The sequence below is a fragment of the Xylocopa sonorina genome, chromosome 1, assembly GCF_050948175.1.
Source record: "Xylocopa sonorina isolate GNS202 chromosome 1, iyXylSono1_principal, whole genome shotgun sequence".
Classification (NCBI taxonomy): Eukaryota; Metazoa; Arthropoda; class Insecta; order Hymenoptera; family Apidae; genus Xylocopa; species Xylocopa sonorina.
The window spans coordinates 3538412-3558635 of NC_135193.1; the positions used below are offsets into that span (position 1 = coordinate 3538412).

A 20224-nucleotide genomic window follows, 5' to 3' on the forward strand; every position below is an offset into this window, starting at 1 on the left:
AAGACACGTCGCCCCTGGGACGCTCGTCGTCCCTTCTCTCGTGTAAAGACGAACCAGTCTGTACCCATGAATTCGTTCCGATGTATAAAAAATCTAATACGCCAGACACTGTTACGAAGTCCTCGGGGCGACGTTGGCCTACATTTTCGACTGCCGCGAGCCGATGCAGCGGATCGACGAACTTCCGTCTACGGTGGTGGTACGCGGATATGGAGATCAACCGGGGTTCATCGAATATCCTTTGATTGCTCTGCTCGAGCGGGGAAAAATCGGCGAGAGAGATTTACAGAATTACCATTTTTCGCGATGGAATATGTGTTCTGTGTGATATCGGATACGCGGAGAATTAATTTACCTTTTTCGCCCGCGGGAAATCGACGTTAATTTCCTAAAATCGGTAAAACCAAATAATATTCTCGATAAAGGAGTCATTTACCGCTGGAATTTTGGCTCGAATTTCGTACCACGGTTCTAGCGCCGCTAGAGACTAGAATTTCGCCGGGGCTGTTCCGGATTTATTCGATATCAGCCAGTAAAAAAGAGTTGACGCGATTTCGCGCGACGTTGATCTATGGTCATCCGCGGGAAAGTACGGCGAGCCGGGGCTGTTTTGCGGGCAGGATTTTGCGGCTGGTGTCGTGGCACCGTTCGATTACAACGGTGACGCTGCGAGTTGGCAAACTTCGATTTTGCGGACGCGAGATTTCGGAAATTCCCTCGTCCACCGCCAACTTCGTTCAACAGCGAAATTCGCCTTACATTTATTCCACCAACTATGATAACTCTGTCAGAACCAGCCTTCGGAAACGTCACGCGCTAGAAATTTACAAAATTCTATCCACAACTCCATTATCATGATATTTCAAGTCCCTTTCCAGTTCCATATTTTCGTTGAAAATCTTGGAATTTTTTAAAAATTCGAATTAATTGCTAACGTAACGTCTGCACAATCGCGACGCTGCTGAGCGAGGGGTTGAAAATTTTCGAAATAAAGATTCACGTGTAGAATTTGGGGCGTGACGGATTTTAATACAAGATCGATCGGTCGAAGACGACAAAGGGCAGCCATGAAAATGATTTCCGTGGAATGTGTGGTGTTCGCGGCAACGTTCCCGGAGCGCCTCGCGCGCGTCAGCGAGGACGCGCATAAAACGCGTGCATTGTACGCGTATCCTCCCCTTGACCTCCGCCCCCGTTCCAGCCAGTTGAAAATTATGCATTCAAAGCAGGAATGTTAAACACGTGCCCTGGAACGTACCGTACCCCCTGCCTCTCAGCTTCTCTCCCGTCTCCTCCACCGATCGCACGGAAATCTCATTGCCGGCGTCGTAATCGGCCTATTTTCATTTCCACGCTGATACGTGTTTCCACCATCCACTCGTACCTACGAGGACGCGTTAGGAAAATTTCGCGCCTGCCTTTCTGCACGTGGAGATGCAAAGGGATGGCGTTCCGCAAGAGTGAAAGGTGGAACGTACGAAAAAAGGAGAGATTAGTAATGGGTAGGGTCGAGCAACGGGACAATGTGCGCTGGGAAGAAGGAATATAAAGGAGAGTAAAAAAAAAATGGTGGAAGGAAAAACACAAAGGTCCCTCGGAAAGGGGCGGAAAATGAACAGCGAGCAGGAAGGATGAGGGGGTAGGCTAAGTAGCATTAATCAAGAACGACCGCGGCTCCTTCTAAACACGGTCCGCGCGTGGCGAATAACTCTGGTGGTTGGGTTCCGGTCCGCGAGTACGCTGATCGTGGTGAACGGGGCAAGAAAAAGGGACAATGGAAAGCGAGGCGAGGGGAGGAATAAGGGCTAGTTAGTGGGATGCGCAATTTCGGTGAAACGGACGACGGTCCGTCCGCGGTTCGCCGACGGTTGTGCGAGGAACCGGCGGAAATCGCGCGCTTCGTTAGTCGCACGGCAATTAACCGGTTCGCGTCTTAATTAGTCCGGTTGGTGGCTTCCTGTCCCGCTCGTTGGACGATCCTTCGAAGGTCTTGCCGCGGGAATCCTGTGGGAAACGCGTGGCTGCGCGCGGAAACAACCATCTCCGGGGCGAAGTCAGCTCTGTCTCAGAGCGTGCTGTCGAGGATGGAACCGCCGCGCTCGGTTAAGATGCACCCGGTTTTTAAGGGTAAAGCACTTCTGAGCGCGTCGTACATTAGCTTCTGCCACTCAGGCTGGGCTCTTGTCGTGGGAAAATTTGACGTGCTCGTGGAATTTGAATTACGGTTTGGGATGAAGTTGGTCGAATGGAAGTAGAAATCCTATGGAAAGCGATCGTTCGTTTAGTATAGAAGAGGATCCTTTTCGATCTTTTTAGACAGTGTTATGAGACAGGAGACTTTTATTCTCTTTATAAGCAAGCATTCAGTCTTGTACTCTAAACGATATTAATATAGCAGATAATGAGATACGTATCACACACACACACACATACACGTGCACCAGGAACCTCTAATCCTCCAACTCTACCCACTTCATTTCACCCCGTATTTCCCAGAAAGTAGAAAAGTGCAAAACCTCAAACAGGTTTAATTGAAGGTTGCGTCATCCTCACGTAGCCATTAGTTTCCCGATAATTAAGGAAGGCCGCTGTTAATAACCGGTTGTCAACGAAATCTACCTTCACCGTGGACGCGTGGAGTGTTTTGGCCCACTTCCGCCGTTCTCGCGACTATCCGCGGTGCACGATCTCTGGTCCGTCCTCAGCGTCCAACCATCGTGAGCTACGGTTTCGAAGGGGCAGGGCGAGGGGGATCTGGTCGATTCCTTCGGAATTATTAAGCCGTTACCAGCACCGGGCACGTAGTCGAATTCAGCCGGGGAAGGTAAAAAAGTTGGCGGGAATGGCAAATACCAGCTCGTGCAGTTTTCTTTGTGCAAAATGGCCGAAGGGACCCAGGCGAGGGAATTTGTTTAAGTTTCACCTCTCTTATTACGCTTTCGACCTGGATTCAACGAGCCAGGGGCAAGGGAGATCGATGTCACTGGTACCGACGTTCCTAATCGACGTTAACGTAATTATTACTCGAAAAAGAAGCACGCGCGGAAGCCGAGGCGAGCGGCTCCTTCATGCAAATGCTCTTCTTGCGAGCACCGGCGATTAAACATTTTTCCACCGGCGGTCTTGGCCGACGTTAACCTTTGCTACGTGGTTTTCTGCTCGTTCTCGATCTAATCGTGTCCTCTTCTCTCGCAGAGACTTCGTAGCTCCGGGGTAAACGCGCAAAAATTGTTCTAATTATACAAGTTAATCTCTACATGTTTGATACTTCGTTTTTCTCCAGATTAAAGCTATTCAGACAGTCGAAAACAACTTTTTTCTACTTGGCACAGTGTTGGTTACGCGACGCATTAATATCCACTTGTAACTGGCGAGAACGCGAAATGTACGCGAGAAATTTTCATCCTCATTTTCATAGCTTGTTACCCGTGATCGTTGCACTTTTCTGTCGCTCAGAATTCTCATCTGAAGCTTTCAATTTTCTTCCAAACCCTTCTCCCTGGCCGTGGGACTCGCGAGAGCCGTGCCAGTTCCAAGAGAGACTCTTCTCGCATCGAGGAGGGTCCTAAATAAACGTCGAGGCGATTACGTCCCGAAAAAAGGACGATTCCAGGACAATAAGTGGGAAACGAAGTTCGTTAGTCGAATAGAATTCGCTGGCGACACCGATCGAACTGGCTCGAAATCCTTTTAGGACGATGGATCGTGCTCTCAGTCTCCTCTCGTTCGACGCGTGTGCACACTCGTCCAAATATGATCCGAAAAGCGGCGATAAAAAGGGGCGACCAGGCGACAAATTAATTAAACTCTTCTCTGTCCGTTTTATATTTTAACACCGCGATTATTACCGGCGATACCCGAGCCACGTTCCGCCTATTAACTCCGCGAGAGTGATCGAATTAAATTAACACCTGGCTGGCGCATCGTGAAAACGGGGCACACGTGTACCTACATATTTAAAAAAGAAAAAGTAGGTGGGACGAGTGACGGAGTTAATCAGAGTGGACGCGCGAGGCGGGTCCCGGTAGCTCGACGAAGGATTAACGTTTAACGAGTTTCCGTGGCTGACGGTCCGTGTGAGTCGCGTCGAAGGAACGTCCGGTTGCTCCTCGCAAATGAATCCATTATGCCTCGATTTCGTAATCGTGGAAAGTTTTCCAAATGGCCGGATGACGCTTTTAAAACTGTCCCCCGCGACAAGCATTAAGGGGATGTGTAAGCGCAATTAGACCTCGTCTGCTAACCTTCCAATCGATACGCTCGCCGTTAACAGACTCGTTAAATACGTACGAGCGATTCACGAGGAGTAATTGCCATCCGTTCGACTCCGCGAGACGTTTCGAACACTTTCAACCCCGTTTCCACCCCAATTTCTTGATCTCGAGAAAAATAAAGTAACGATGGTCTGTTGATTTAACGTCTGCTCTCGTTTCGTGTGATTGCAGGGGACGTCATCGACTGCTGAGCGGAAAGAGACCAAAAATCAGCTGGTATGTCAAATAATCAGCTGGTTGACTCCTGTCTGTAAGTGTCTTTCTCTCCCCGACCTCTCGAACGAGAGGCTCGTTAACCAATTAATACATTCTACATTCTCTACCTTTCTCTCTCTCTTTCTCTCTCTCTCTCTCTCTCTCTCTCTCTCTCTCTCTCTCTCTCTCTACCTTCCGGAAACGAAAACAGGCCATCGCTGATCAAACTTTGCTTTCCTCCTTTTCCACGCGGCTAATCTAGTTAATTTAAAAAAAAAGAAAAAGTCTCGAGCCTGTTTCCTCCCCTATTCGCTGTCGTTCCACCGTTCCACAATAGTCCAGCCCATCTTTCTATGGCTGGTGCCTCTGAACGGAACTGAGGCGAGGCCAGGAACGATGGGCGAGGAATTGACGAAAAAGACAGTTACACAAAGTACCTATGGCTCGAGGTCGCACCCTAGGCAGCACGTAGCGATCGAGCACCCAGATTTATTAACAACGAAATGTCGTATTAATGCCAGGCTGGTGAACCGTCGGATCGAGCAGAGACAGGAGCACAGCATAACGCACACTGAGATCACGCAGAGGTGACTAATCGGATCTAATCGCCGTGGTTAGTCATTCTGAGGGCGCACGTTCGTCGTTCGTTCGCGATCGACGCTAGTTCGGTCGTTGTTACGCGCGTTTCGATCCTTCGACGTGGAATCGACTGGCATCTCGCGCGGTCCTCAGGATCGAGGACAGGAACCAGGACAATTTACTGCTCCTCAAGGTGCCGCGCTCGACGTGTATTCGTAGAGTTCGTCGAGGGGGATCTCGCGAGACGTGCACAGCCTCGCGGAGAGGATCGTTCACGGGGAAACTTTTCGTTGGACGAATCGCGCGAGAAGTGGGAAAAAAGACGCGGAGGAAATTGTCAGAATGAGTAACCACGGCTTGCACTAACGCTTGTTCGCTCGAGTTTGTTTAGCATGACTCAAACTGTGTGAGGACGAGACATGTAGCGCAGTTCTTTGGCGTAATTAGTAGACGCATTTGGATGCTTTGTTCTTAGATTGTATATTTTTTATGTTCGTGTTCTTTTCCTTTTCCGCTCTTCCGTCGAGACGCATGCGTTATATTTATCGTTCCGTTGGTACCGCGTATCGATTTTGGTAGTAAAAAAATTCAACTTCGTTTAATGTAGTTACAGTTGCTCTGTCTCATTTTTCTTTGGCCAACGTTAGATCGCGGATGGTGATTCGTTTATTCGTATTCTTTTTCCAGACGCGTCCTCCAGGAGAAGGGTCCCGACATGCCGCAATACACGTAAGCTATCGAACCGAATAAATCGTCGATTGTTCCACGGTCGCGCGATGAGACGAGCGCCTCTAATTGATCATTATTGCGGACGTTTTGCAGCGGACAGAGTGATGCGGATTACCACGGAAGTAACGGCCAGGCGGACACCCATTCGTTGCATTCGTCTCATTTGTCTGTCCAAGAGGATCCATTACTCATCCGGAGCCATAAGCAGCAAACTACCCAACAAGTGAGATCCGTTCGCAGTTTTAACCGACGGTTCAATTCACCGTGCAACGATCCCCCCGTTCGCTTTCGACGATTCTTCCCTTCAGACGCACGCTCTCGCTGTCCTCTCACCGCTCTTCGAACAACTTTTTTAATACTCATCGATTCCCAGCGTCCTCGCAGCCTCGTATAAATCGTTCGAATCTCAGGCGGATTAGCACTCTGAGAGCTTTCTAGAACGTTCAGAAATCTCGGTAGACATTTCCATATCCTCGGTACTCCGTGAAGTCTCAGTAATTCAGCCTGGAACACCCTCGAAGTCCTTCGAACGAGCCCAGAAATCCAAACGTCAGCCGTCGATCCCTTTAAAATCCACGTTCCCAGAATCTCCCAGCGTTTCCAGAATCCCCAGCGTTCACGGAATGCCAAGTAGCCTCGGCACTCGCTGCTACGCGAGGCACCTCGGAGTCCTTCTAGCTCCGAGCGTCGCCAAGACCCCTCTGCCACAACCCCTTCGCTCGCTGGTGCGCTCACGAACCGGTCGGACGTTCGCAGGTGACAAACGTGTCGAAGGTCGTACGCGAGGTGTCGCACATGGAGCCGGATCCAGGCGCGGTCAGCTACATGTCGGTCCCGTTGATGTCTCAGGACTACCAGCACGCGGACGCCCGGTACCCTGCGGAGTCGTACATGGTCGGTTTCGAACACTACGACCCGTACCTCGGGTACCCGCCCCAGCCAGGGTATCCGGGTCCGCATGGCATCTACATGCCACGTTCGCATTCCCCTCACAGCCCTCACAGTCCATCGGAGCACAGTCGTGCCTCGCCTCCACACGGTGAGTGATTTTTATTTCTGACCAACTGGCGCGGTACCACTCCGCGCCGTCTGCATATATTTGTAATTAGTTAAACGGGGCGAGGGAAATAATAGAGAAGTAAATTGTGAACTGTTTGTTTACTGTTCGAAGAATACCTGCGTAAAGCGGCGCCGTACGTGGAAGGCGGTTACAACGACATCGATCCAGGTTTGAATCCCGCGTTGCAGGATCACTATCGAATCACTCCTAGTCCCGGTGGCCCCGGAGATCAATATGGTACGTTAAGGATCGGAACGAGAAGATACAGGATAGGTAGCAACACGTAGTTTATTCTTCTTATTTTTGTTTGTTTTTTTGTCCTCTCATCCGCCCCCCATTTTATCGCCAGTCGCAAGGATCATTTCCGAGCCCCCCGATTCACGCAGCACGTCCACCTCTAGACGTCCACCGCTCAACCGTCGTGTTGCAGCGAGCCGGTGGTATTCGTCCGGTCGGTCGTGCACGGGGCACAGCATAATTCACTTCAATTATCTCTATGCCTGATATTCGTTGTTATTTTGTCTTCTCTCTAGATCAAATCAGCAACTCTTGGAATATGGATGACTCCGGCGAACCCTCACAACATCCTCATGGTAGGGTTACATTAATAGTTATTTAACACATTTCTCCGCCACTATTCTCTCTCTCTCTCTCTCTCTCTCTCTTTCTCTCTTTCTCTCTGTGTTTCTCTCGTCCATCTTTCTCTTCTCTTCACTCTCGCTGAGCTTCATCTGCCCCTGCGTTTGCCCGCCATCGAGCCTCTCTCTCTCTCTACAGTCGCTGGTCCATATTCCACTATTTCAGGCTACGCTCTGTACCAGTCGCGCCAGATAATGCGAGTGAATTATGCGTTTCGAGTATGCCTATGCATTACGTTATAACCAACTCTAGCGCTGGCTTTCTCGAACAGCCCGACAACACCGCAGGCTAAGAGCAACGGCTGTACCATTCTCGAATCTTTACTGCTCTCTTCTACAGCTTTGCAACGGAGGGTCCTCGTCAAGTATCTCAACCGACGCCTAACAAGTTCCAATTCACTTTACAATCTCTATCCTCTACTACTTCGCTCATGCAACGATTATTTAGTTTCATTTCGCTCGTTCAGCACAGCTAATGCTAGAGTCTGTTATAGCAACAGCATCTACGTATCCAACCAGTCCAATCGCGCATCCACAATCTCCTCGAATCTCCGTTTTTACAGACGAAAACAAAGTGGCCTATGGTTTCGTGTCTCCGTCCCCCTACGGACCTGTTGGATACGGCCCTGCTGTCGGGGTGGGTCCAGTCCCAGTTCCTAGCGATGTACCAGGCTACGACGAGGGCCACCCGGTGCCGCTGTCATCGGGAGTGCCGCCAGGGATGTTCGAGGATGAGGTCCACCTTCAACGGTTACAACCCCGCCATCCAGTTGTACCAGGGATGGCTAGTCCATTGGACGACGACCAGAAGTCGATGAGATGGCGGGACCCGAACCTATCCGAGGTCATAGGCTTCCTGAGCAACCCGAACAACATCATCAAGGCGAACGCAGCCGCGTATCTGCAGCATCTCTGCTACATGGACGACCCCAATAAACAGAAGACGCGAAGCTTAGGCGGGATACCGCCGTTGGTGCAGTTGCTGGACCACGACAATCCGGATGTCTACAGGAACGCGTGCGGCGCGTTGAGGAACCTGTCCTACGGCAGACAGAACGACGAGAACAAGAGGGCCATCAAGAACGCTGGCGGAGTACCGGCTTTGATCAATTTGCTGCGCAGAACGTCCGACGCGGATGTGAAGGAGCTTGTCACGGGGGTCCTCTGGAATTTATCCTCCTGCGAGGTGCGTGGAACTTGGCTGATCGAAACAACGCTTCGTGAACCAGGCGTGAAAGTTCTATCGGCTGTTGCGTCTTGTTCTCGATGTTGCTTAGACAGTAGAATTTACAGTAATCAAACTACTCTTCTACGAATGGTCGAGCGATCCATGAGCTTCCAAAATGGAGTTTTAATTTCGCGGTCGTATTCCTTGTATTCGCAGGACTTGAAGAAGTCCATCATCGACGACGGCGTGACGATGGTGGTGAACAACATAATCATACCACACAGCGGCTGGGACCCGACCTCCTCCAGCGGCGAAACTTGCTGGTCGACCGTCTTCAGAAACGCGTCCGGTGTCCTGAGAAACGTCTCGAGCGCCGGCGAGTACGCGAGGAAAAAGCTGCGCGAGTGCGACGGTCTGGTCGACGCCCTCCTCTACGTGGTGCGGTCCGCCATCGAAAAGTCGAACATCGGGAACAAGATCGTGGAGAACTGCGTGTGCATCCTGCGGAATCTGAGCTACCGGTGCCAGGAGGTGGAGGACCCGAATTACGACAAACACCCGATACAGTCGACCGTGCAGAACAGGGTGGCGGCGCCTGCCAAAGGTGAGGGCTTGTCGATGTCTTCCGTGATCGGTGAACTACCCCCTCGTCCCGCCTCCGCCATCTTGGACTCCAGGAATGAAACGAGTGTACCCTTTCTTTCTCTCACCCGTGGCGTGATAGACACACGGGGTTCCCTCAGTAGGCATGTGGTGACACGCATGCAGCTGAATTGTGTGTGCGCGCTGATGATAAGCGGCTCGCCTTTCCCCAGGGCCGTCGCGATATCATAAGAGGGCAGGTCTGCGCCTCCGTTGGCTGCGAAACGAAACGAAACCGCCAGCGGGTGTAATCTACTGTTGTTAACAGTAGTATCGATTTTGCGTGAACCGTGTTAGAACAACGTCGCGGCCATTTTGTGACGCAGGGTGGTACAAAGGTGTTAATTTTTTATTTTAATAGTCATCATTGTAACACCTTCAACGTAGTTCCGCGGTATCACGCGGTTGGAATTTTTATGTTACGATGTACCCTCGCGTACTCCTCTGTTCGCTATAACTATTATCATAAAATTGGAAGTGAAGTTTCACGCGCCCCATTTCCTCGTATCTAAAGTCGAAGTTCGCGTAAAAAGTTTTACGAGGTTCGAGAACGGCAATCATTAATTTTTTTCTCCGACATTAAACCCACTTCGCATCGCACGGAATTCTTCTCTCCTCGAGCACCGAGAGCCATGGGGTCTCGCGTTACTTTCGTATCACTCTGCAGTTACACGTAACAGATCAAAGCTGTCTCTCCGTGACGCTTATTACAGCTCTTCTTCGGCGAGCGCGATCGATAGCCGTTGTTCAACGACGGTTCACGGAACCAGGACGGAAAAAAGGCGAACCATTCGGAAAAAAAAATCGTACATCCGCTTGGCAACGCAGTATTGTACAGTAAAACCCAGTCGCATATTAAATGGTATGTTGCACGCTTCAGATTCTATCGAGTGTGAAACGTGCAAGGTAGTAATTAGGAGTTGGTAGTTGGCCCCGTATACTTCTTCTCGATTCTGACCAAACCGATGTATCCCACACCTGTGTACACTGAACGTTGCGATGCTTCACGTGTCCGTCGACATGCCGCTTACACGTTCGATGGAACATAATTTCGGGTGGCGAACATCGCGTTCGACAATTCGTTCGGTTACGGCGCACATACACGAGCCAACTATACGTATTTATCTGTCCGCGACTCTATCGAATCTTTACGTTCCCTACAACTTTATGATTTCCACTTGTTTCGTCCTTGCATCCCTTGTACCATAATCTCTCGTTCTCCGCGCAAGGTCAAAACGCGCGTGTGACTTAGAAAGAGCAGCGAGAACAGTTTTCACACCCCTCCTAGTTTGGCATGAATTAAAAAATGTGTTTCAATTTCTTTTAGCGTACAGTTTATGCCAAGGTAAGACACTCTTCGTACTACCACATCGCTATTTCAATTTTTCCTTTAGACTCGTTTCTTCTCTCTACTCTTCTTTTCCTTCTTTCTTTCATTTCGTTTCATGAGACCGGCTCAGAAATAGCCTTCTCAGTGCATGCATTCGCTTCTCGACGGTTACTCGAACACTTCGATCACTTTCTTCTTTTTCTTTTTTTTTCTTTTTTTTTTTATCGCGAAACGCCAGATAACTCTCGTCACTTTATGGAAACTCTACGCTATCTATGATAAACAAGCGTGATCGACGCGGCAATCGTTGTCCCAATATTGATTCCGGTCGACCATGCGTTCGCCGTTACTTCGACGAAATAACAAGTACCGTGTCGCTACAACGCACACTGGAATTTTTGTACAGAACACTTGCAGACAGCTACGATCCACCGCATCGATGTGCCGTAGACGCCAAGCGTCTACGCTAGAAAATGTCGGAATGCCTTCGTCTGTTTACCGCCAATTGCACGACAGCGTTACGATTAAGTTCATTAGCGGTGTAGTCCTTAAAGAGCCTTGATAGCGCATCCTTCCCTATGCATCTTGCGTGCGCTTCTTCCTATGACTGGCTGCCTGCGACGTCGACACTTTGCGATGCTCCGAACGTAGCACGTAGCTCTTTGATGGTACCAGTGCAAATCCACTGAAAATATATAGCTCGTAGACACTCCTGCTGTCGTAACGTCCCGCGATCACCCTGTCAAACCCTTTTGATGCACTTCAGAATTCAAGTTCTCATGAAACGTTGAGATAGAACGTGCCTCAAAGGGTTCAAACTCAATGATTCCACGATTTTCATTCAAAACACTCCATCACGATTCTTTAACAGGTTCAGCGCCTAGTATGAGATACTCGAAACGATCTCTAAGGATCTAGGTGATCGTTACGATCGTCTGTCTGCTTCCATGAATAAATTTCTATTTGTCCTCCTCGATCATTTTAATATAATCGATCTTGAAATAAAACTGATTGTGAGGCACCCTCCTTTTCGAGTTTCTAGCTTCAATCTCTACCATCACGATCCTCGCGTTAAAACAATGCGAGTTTCGTCTCGGGACGAAGCAAGCTGACATCACCAGTGGCCGTAACGGCAGTCCCAAGCGCAGAGCCTGTTAACTTTCATTAACTGCATGCTAAATTCGACATTCCAGCCACTCTCGCCCAATCGACACCCCGATTCTCAATTTCCTCCGAAGCTGAAGCGGCCATTGAACATTGCCAGACACGTTAGACGATCGTCGCGTTTCGCGCAATTTTCACTCGATCCATCCTTACGACATCGCCTCTCGCTTCTGTAATTAACGCCGTGCACGCGGTACTGTGTCACAGGAGAGAACTTGGGTTGCTTCGGCGGCAGCAAGAAGAAGAAGGATGGCCAGCCAGTGCAAAAGGAGACGACCGCGTCGCGCATTACCACCCCTAGAACAGAACCAGTCAGAGGCATGGAGCTCCTCTGGCAACCGGAAGTGGTCCAGTCCTATCTGAAGCTGTTGCAGACCTGCTCGAACCCCGAGACCCTCGAGGCGGCTGCTGGCGCGCTGCAGAACCTCGCTGCTTGCTACTGGCAGCCTAGTATCGAAATCCGCGCGGCTGTGAGGAAGGAGAAAGGACTTCCTATCTTAGTGGAGTTGCTGCGGATGGAGGTATTGGTTTCTTTTAAATATCCATAGCATTCTATGGTAAATGAAGTCGAAAGTATTTTATATGCGACTCGATGAAGCATTTTTAAAGAGGAAGGGGTTGCTGGTTGGCCTTTCAGGTGGATCGTGTGGTATGTGCCGTGGCGACAGCCCTGAGGAACCTCGCGATAGACCAGCGCAACAAGGAGCTGATAGGCAAATACGCGATGCGGGACCTCATACAGAAGTTACCCTCGGGAAATAACCAACACGATCAGGGTACCAGCGACGACACGATCGCCGCTGTCCTCGCGACCCTGAACGAGGTGATCAAGAAGAACGCCGAGTTCTCGCGGTCCCTGCTGGACGCCGGTGGTGTCGACAGGCTAATGAACATCACCAGGCAACGCCAGAAGTACACGCCGCGTGTTCTTAAATTTGCAGGCAAGAACAACGCGCACGTTCTATTCGAGGACAGAGTTATCGGGAGTTATCACAGTTCGCGCGTGAAATGTCGCGAGATCGCTAAGAGATCGTTCGATCCGTAGGACAAGTCCTGTTCACGATGTGGCAGCACCAGGAGCTGAGGGACGTGTACAAGAAGCACGGCTGGAAGGAGCAAGACTTCGTGACGAAGACGGTGGCGGCGCGGAATTCAGGGCCTAACTCACCGAACAACGCCAACAGGTAACCGATCCCAACGAGGCGAACACCCGTCGCCACTGATTTCCATGTCGGGCATTTTTCTTTCGCTTGAAAACCAACCGTTTCTTTCTCGTTTCCTTTTTTTTTTTTTTTTTTTTATTACTTCTGTTCCCGGACTCTGCGTTTCTTCTCTTTACGTACACCTCCCCCTGCTCGCCTCCGCTTCGTTCGATTGTTTCGTTTGAGCAGAGTCCCATTTATCGAAACACCCGCGGAACTTGTCTGACCCTACGCTGAATGTAGCTATGATTGTAGCACGCTGAACCGACCGATGGCGAGCCAAGGTAGCACCAGATACGAGGACAGAACAATTCAGAGAGCGAACATGAACTCGAATAACGTCGGTCGACCCACGATATACCAGCCTGTAAGTAACAACAACTAATGGTACACCATTGACGAGCGTGTCGACCACGTTGGCCGCGCCAGAATTTAACCGCGCGAGTCGTGTCGGTTCCGAGGAGAGGTTCGCTGATACGGGTCAGATGCCAGTGTTCAGAGGCGATTCCTGGCGATACTGATATTCCGTTCTTACGGTATTCGTTTAATCCGCAGTTACCACGAGTTAGTTTCGCAGGCGATTCAAGGATTCTTTGCACGTGTCAGTGACATACGACTATGATCGAACGCCTCGCTGTGATTCTCGCGAGAACCACATCGGTCCGTATCGGAAGCTCGCCTTCTGCGAAAATCAGAATGAAGGTGCTGAAGCGACGAGCGTTGGAACGCTCGATGTGCTCCGTGACCGAACGGATACGTCACTGATCTATAGATGATTCAGAAACTAATCGAGATTAATAAGTCATAGAACGCAATAGCGAAGGTGTTTAGACAATTGATTGTAAAAAAGCGAGGAGGAAGAACATCGCGTGTGTCCTGTTTTTGTTTGTTTCGATTACTGATATTGTATACTAAATGGCTTCTAAACCTTCCGACGTATATAAGTAGATGGTAAGAAAGAAACGAGATGAAAGTTCAGGGGCGTCGAGAGGGACGAGAACGACGAGCTTCGTAAGGTGAGAGTGTACGAGAGGTGCAAGAATCGATTAGCGATTCGTTTCGAACCGGGTCTTCCTCATTTCGATAAATCGATGCGTTTCAAGGTTCAATAGATTCCGTTCCGTTTAGCCTTCGCTTTCAGAACCGCAAACGGTCTCTACGTAGAGACGAGCCATTTCGTTCCGCCGTGCACAGATCGACTTAGTTGTTGTACCCCTTTTTGTTAATTGTTTATACATGTTACACGCGTATATTAGCAGGAAATGACACGGGACGTTTCTTTAAACGAAATACACGAGAGCATAGTTAGGCGATTAATGGTATCGTAATAGTAGAACTTTGTTATTTATACTTACACGAACAGGAGGAACTTGGAGAGAAAAAAAAAGCCGAGACGACCGTTGTTGCAACGGAAGTGGATGGTTCACGGTAATAAAACGGCGAGATATAGGGTGGTAGTAACGCATACGCGTACACGAACGTACACACACATACACTCACACACGTCTCACATAGTTGTGATACAGAGAGAAAAATAGAGAGAGAGAAAGCAGTTGCTTAACGGACATTTATCATAGGTGTATAAACTAAGTCAATTAATGAGTACCAATTATATTCACCGCGTTCCCTGGTACGTGGAACCCAGCATTATTCGTATAGAGTATACAGTATTACCATAGAGAGAAAGGGTGAGTGAGTGTGAGAGAGAGTGAGAGAGAGAGAGGGAGAGAGAGAGAGGAAGGATCGTATGCGGTCGCGTATAAAACGGTCCACGGAATAATTATGGAGTGTGTAGCGTTTTTACATAATAATCGACCGATACCAGTTACGTAACGCGGAGCAAAACGCGTGTCATAGTTATCGTCGCGTAACCGTTGGGGGAGGATTTGCGTCGTGCGCGGACGAGGCCGATAACGAGTGCGAGTAATGACGCAATGTTGCAAATTGAGAGTGGTGTCTCTCGTAGCCTCGCAATTGCGCGATTACGAAAGCACGGATGCTCGGTTCTGTTACTTTAATTAATTAGCATAGAACGCGGACAACATCGATGCAAAATTTCTGCCATTTACCTGGAATTCGTCAACCGACTGGATAGCGGATGACACTTGAAAAGCGTCGAAAATATCCTCGACCGCTAATTGATTGGTAACAATTAGAAAATTGAGAAACGCGGTCATTTTCAAGTAATTCTAACTGATTACGATGGGTGCACGATGATCGTTTAATTAACTTTTTTCAGTGTAGTTTGTCATTTTCGAATTTTATCCTTGCCTCGGTTTGCAGTTCGATTACTTTAACAATTTTCGTTGGTAATTAACGCTGTAACTCGTATCCATACGATCGTTCGATCAACGACGCGAATCACTCCTCGAGTCGTGTCGGTTCCACTCGCCGCGGTTTCTGTTTCTCAACGAATTTTCGTACTTCCTACTTTTGGGACTTTTTATACTCGCAGCCAAGGCTCGCCGGCGAATTGTAGCGAATACGCAAGCCACTTCGACTCGCATCCGACGGAGAACAACGATTCTTTTTGTAACGATCGTTCCCATTCTGCGACGATGTACACGGTAAAATAGGGAAGACGGATTCTCGTTCGAAAGGCGCTCTATCACGTACGTAGTCTAGTTGCGATAGGCAGAGGTATTACCTAATGAAAGTTCAGACGTCGCGTTGTTACTTGTTTCAAGTGTGTCTCGCATAAATTCGTGCAACAGATCAGTCGCCACAGGACCAAATACTTGACGCATTCTTGACGATTAGGGAGCGCATCCAGCCGCCATTTTAAACGATTCACAATCCGATCGCGCGCTCGTTTCGATTTCCAGCTACACGACACTATGATCCGTTGGTCACAGTGCTCGGTTCAATCGACCTCCAGACAACTTTCAGATCTATGTATTTTTCGAGAAAAAAATGTACAGACAGTTTTGGAGAAGCCGCAGAGTTATTATTTGAACCTAGTACTGATTACGAGAATCATTAGCGAGAGGGAGCCGACGTTTTTTCCGCGATCGATTTCTGGATCGAAACAGACGTCCAGTGCGCAAACGGATGGTTGATATCCCGATGAATTCAACTGGATCCTTGTGTTTGCCCAAATTCAATGCCGACCAAACAGCTTCGTTGAACGTCACAGTCCACAACTCGAACCGGATGATTTTTTCCAGGCTGATGTACGCTGCCTAATTGACACTGATTAATACAATTACCGTAGAACGTAGAGATTGACGGTGTATCCACTTGTTCCGCGAGATTGCATTATCGAGAACAGCGTACACCATATAGAAGAATTTATTTCGACTCGACGAACGGGCTGATCCAGAGACTGTATCTCTGATAACGCGCAGTAAGGATTAGTATTTAAAAAAATGGAACGTAATCTATAAATATATATATAGATATATATATATAGAGAGAGAGAGAGAGGGAGAAGGAAAGTGATCAGAGAAAGAGTGTGTACGGTTTTGATTCAACGCACGATTCAATTTTTCCGATACGAACAAGCAGGGTAAACTTAACCGGAAGCACACAAATTAATCGCGTGACAGATTCTCTCTTAAATTCGGTTCGTTACAAACGAGAATCGCTGACGCGAGAGATTTTTCTTTTTTTTTCTTTTTTTTTTACTGTACGACAGAACATGTATACATAGACAGAGTTTATCGTACGAGAGAAAAGCTAGACGCACCTCGAAGCATGGTTTATAGTGACACGTTGACTATTGCACGAACTTATTTATAATCTATTTATATCCAAATTAATCGAGCATAATAAAAGAGTATCTGGCAGTACCCTCCGCATCACTGTTCCATTTTCCGTCACGGCCACAATTCTTCAGAATCTACCAGACTTTCACCTGCTCACCTTTCTAACATCGTTAACCCTTCGACCGATGGGACCTACCGCTGAAATTAACGCGTCACTGTAACATTATTTCACATAAGTTTCGATCTCCAAAACACGGAGAGTTTTACCTAAAATCGATATCGTTCGTAATTAAAAAAAAAAGTACTTTCTATCTCCCACGAAATCAGTCAAAGGGTTAAAAACCACGGAGGTAACGATGAGACGAAACCAAGAGAATAAATTAGAAAAAGCGCAAAAAAAAAACAAAGAAACAGCGGGCCCATTCCCTCGAGCGACGCGACGGCCCACCCCGCCCCAGGCTAACCGCCGTGCCAGGGCCCGAAACTAACCGTTGGCTTGTGTGTGTGTTGCAGCAACCGAAACCCGGTGAGCCGCTCTACGCGCAAGTTAACTTGGAGAAGAAAAAGAAGCGGCAGTATGAGATGGGGGTGGGCCAGGCGCAGGGTCAGGGCCCGGTGGTCGGGTCGGGTGTGGGCGTCGGTGCCGGCGCGCCCACCGCTGGCCAATGGGTCGCGGACGGCGTCGGCGTCGGCGTACCAGACGGCTCAGCGGCGACCGCGACGGTTAACGTGCCGCCAAATTCCACCGCCGTGTCCGCCGGCGACTCTTGGGTATAACAGGGTGTCCAGGTTCCGGCCGCCGTCCAGGAGGCTGCTTTACTTCCACCGAGGCTGCTGTACGCGTAGAAGACGACAGCGTGGTGATTGTCGATGGACGGACGAGGACTCGGGTGTCTCAAGACGGGGGAGGGTGGGACTCGATCGCGGGGCTGGTAATCTTGCCGATTTCCACGGAGGACTCCGTGGGAGGACTGGACGCAAGGGCATTGAGGGATGAAACGGGAGGAATGAATGATCCGGGATTGTTGCTTTTTCTCTTTCCTCTCTGTTCCTATTTTTCTTTTTTTTTTCTTTTTTGTTTCTCTCTCGTTTTTTCTTCGAACGAATTTCTCTCCTTCGATCGGTCAGTTTGTAATACCGCGCCACGAGAGTATGATCCACGTTGGAGGACGATATGTATATTGGTCGGAGGGAAACGGAAGACTGAGGACAAGAAGGGTATAGAGGGGCGTTGCGCGCTTCCCTCGTGCATATGAAGTTTCCGTGGAAGTTTAAATCGCCGAGACTCTCTGTTTCACGGTGGTCTTAGATTGAAACGATATATATATATATATATACATACGAAGAAGAAAAAAAAATGACGAAAAGAAATAAAAAGAATCGCACTCCGCACCCCCCATGTTATCGATGTATAGTAGACACGGTGAAGCGACATGTCCGACCACATCCGCAGCAGTAGTCGCACCAATGGCTCTAAACCTTCATTGCACAATTCTAAATTAATATATATATATATACTGTATATGTACGAATATAAATATTATAGGAAAATAATATTTATATACTCGTATATGTATATTTTACGGCGGTAGACTGTGGAGGAAGAGTGGGCGCTGCGATAATTACTACTAAGAGATAAGTAGAGAGTCGGTGATTACCTACGGACGATTATTATTAATATCGCTGGATATTATTAATAACGTCGTGCAACGCGGCCACGATGGCCGCCGCTATAAATACAAGAGTGTACGACGATGAATGAATATATATATATATATATATATATATATATATATATATATATATATATATATATATATATATATATATATATATATATATATATATATATATATATATATATATATATATTATATAGACACGTTACACGCGTACACACGTGCCGTCTGATAGAACCGGCACGGCGGCACGCGTTTAGGGAGACCGCGTATCGATTCACCACATTTACCGTATTATGTGAAGTTCCGAGGCTGTGGGTGTGGCATGTAAAACGTGGATGCTGAGCAATTCGCGAGAGCATGCACTCTATTCTGTTTCTTTCTGTTTTATTCGAATTTTTGTTCCCCCCTCACCGAATATTTCCGATCGGTCGACGACCGCGCGAAACAAGGGATGAGCGAGAGACCAGTACGAGACTGCCAGAAGCGAGGAGAGCGCAAGGAACTGTCCACTCGTAAACGCGTAGACAAGTAAGAGAGGAGCGAAACGTATGGAAAAAGATGAAGAAAGTGAAAGAGAAGCGGAGGATCGCCACGATCGCCCGTGCTCTCGTTTTCAACCGAGAGGGTGGCTCTTCGGCGGTAACGAAAGCAAGGGAAGAAAGATAACGGGAACGCGCCGCCACTTCGGGTGGTCGTTCGAGACACGTTGTTATCACGACTCGTCGCTGTTATTCCACTTCTTCGTACTCTAGAGTATTATTGCCATTGCGTAAATGGTTGGATACGGAAGGGTGAAAGGGAACCGAGGGCGAGGTCCAGACCAAGGAGACGAGAAGAGTCGAGGCGAAACCGAGGGTGCGAATGAGTTAAAGAAAAAAAAAATGATAAGGGTATATGTGATGTTCAATGTTATCGAATGTTTGACACAGATGACATTATTGATAGCCGATATACATATTATATATATATAGATATATATACATATATTATATATATATACAAATAAATATATCCTTGTTCTATTTCTTAAATAATATTATTGCGACAGTTGAAGAAAGGGATAGAGGGAGAGAAAGAAAATGAAATGAGAATTGAGTGTGTTCGCGATTACGATTACAGCCACGAGAGAAAGTATAACACCAACGCGGGACAGGAGAATTTAATAACGATACGATTCGTCTCCGTCGGTTCAGAATTATATACATATACATAGATCTATATATATATACGCTTCGCAGTATGCACGTCGCGATCGATACGATTACGAAATTCGATAGTGCACCGATCTCGTCGATCGTCTCGCGTAACCGGTCCAAACGTTCGTGCATCCCCTAAGCGTGTCTTTGATCTCCGTCATCCACTTAGTCGTCCATACCAGCCCAGTTTTGTACATACTCATCCATAGCCGGCTGATTTAACCAGCCCTCTCATTCGATCGAGCGAACGACGAGATCGAGTCCAAAAACGTCCAAGCAGATGCGAATCCAATAAAGAAAAATGAGACCGCGATGGAGTAAAGAGAAAGGAAACGAACACAATCGGTCCACGAACGATCGTAGACGTGCCACAAGGAAGCAGGGAGAAGCTGTATCGTCGTTAATCCGCCAGGATCGACGCTCCTCGAGAGGGGTCGAAACGAATGATTCGCGTGATCATTTCTGTTATGAAAAAAGAAAAAGAAAAGAAAATGATAACTAATCTGTAACATTGTTAATAATATTATAACAACGTTCCAATGAGACACGATATCAACAACTATATCATACACTATTTATACGAAACTATGAATTTCGATCCGCCCACCGTGCGCGGGGTATTAAGCAGCCATAAGCGTTTTAGAATGTGTAACAATAT

At 48.1% G+C, this 20224-nt stretch overlaps 1 protein-coding gene across 8 annotated transcripts in view; it reads left to right on the forward strand.

Moving 5' to 3' along the window:
- P120ctn (adherens junction protein p120) overlaps window positions 1-17572 on the forward strand; it is a 38785-nt gene extending 21213 nt beyond the window's left edge. Inside the window, exons 2-15 of one of the 8 annotated variants that reach the window (XM_076897431.1) lie at window positions 4446-4524; window positions 4991-5056; window positions 5736-5777; window positions 5871-6000; window positions 6534-6816; window positions 6949-7110; window positions 7371-7430; window positions 8039-8661; window positions 8860-9247; window positions 11987-12300; window positions 12417-12720; window positions 12825-12963; window positions 13225-13348; window positions 17202-17572. In XM_076897431.1, the coding sequence (XP_076753546.1) occupies window positions 4493-4524; window positions 4991-5056; window positions 5736-5777; window positions 5871-6000; window positions 6534-6816; window positions 6949-7110; window positions 7371-7430; window positions 8039-8661; window positions 8860-9247; window positions 11987-12300; window positions 12417-12720; window positions 12825-12963; window positions 13225-13348; window positions 17202-17465 (2931 nt within the window). In that variant the 5' untranslated portion in view covers window positions 4446-4492 and the 3' untranslated portion in view covers window positions 17466-17572. The remainder of the gene's footprint in view (window positions 1-4445; window positions 4525-4990; window positions 5057-5735; window positions 5778-5870; window positions 6001-6533; window positions 6817-6948; window positions 7111-7370; window positions 7431-8038; window positions 8662-8859; window positions 9248-11986; window positions 12301-12416; window positions 12721-12824; window positions 12964-13224; window positions 13349-17201) is intronic. The other 7 variants (XM_076897440.1, XM_076897449.1, XM_076897489.1 and 4 more) reach the window with 7 other exon arrangements.
- The last annotated feature ends 2652 nt before the right edge of the window (window positions 17573-20224 follow it).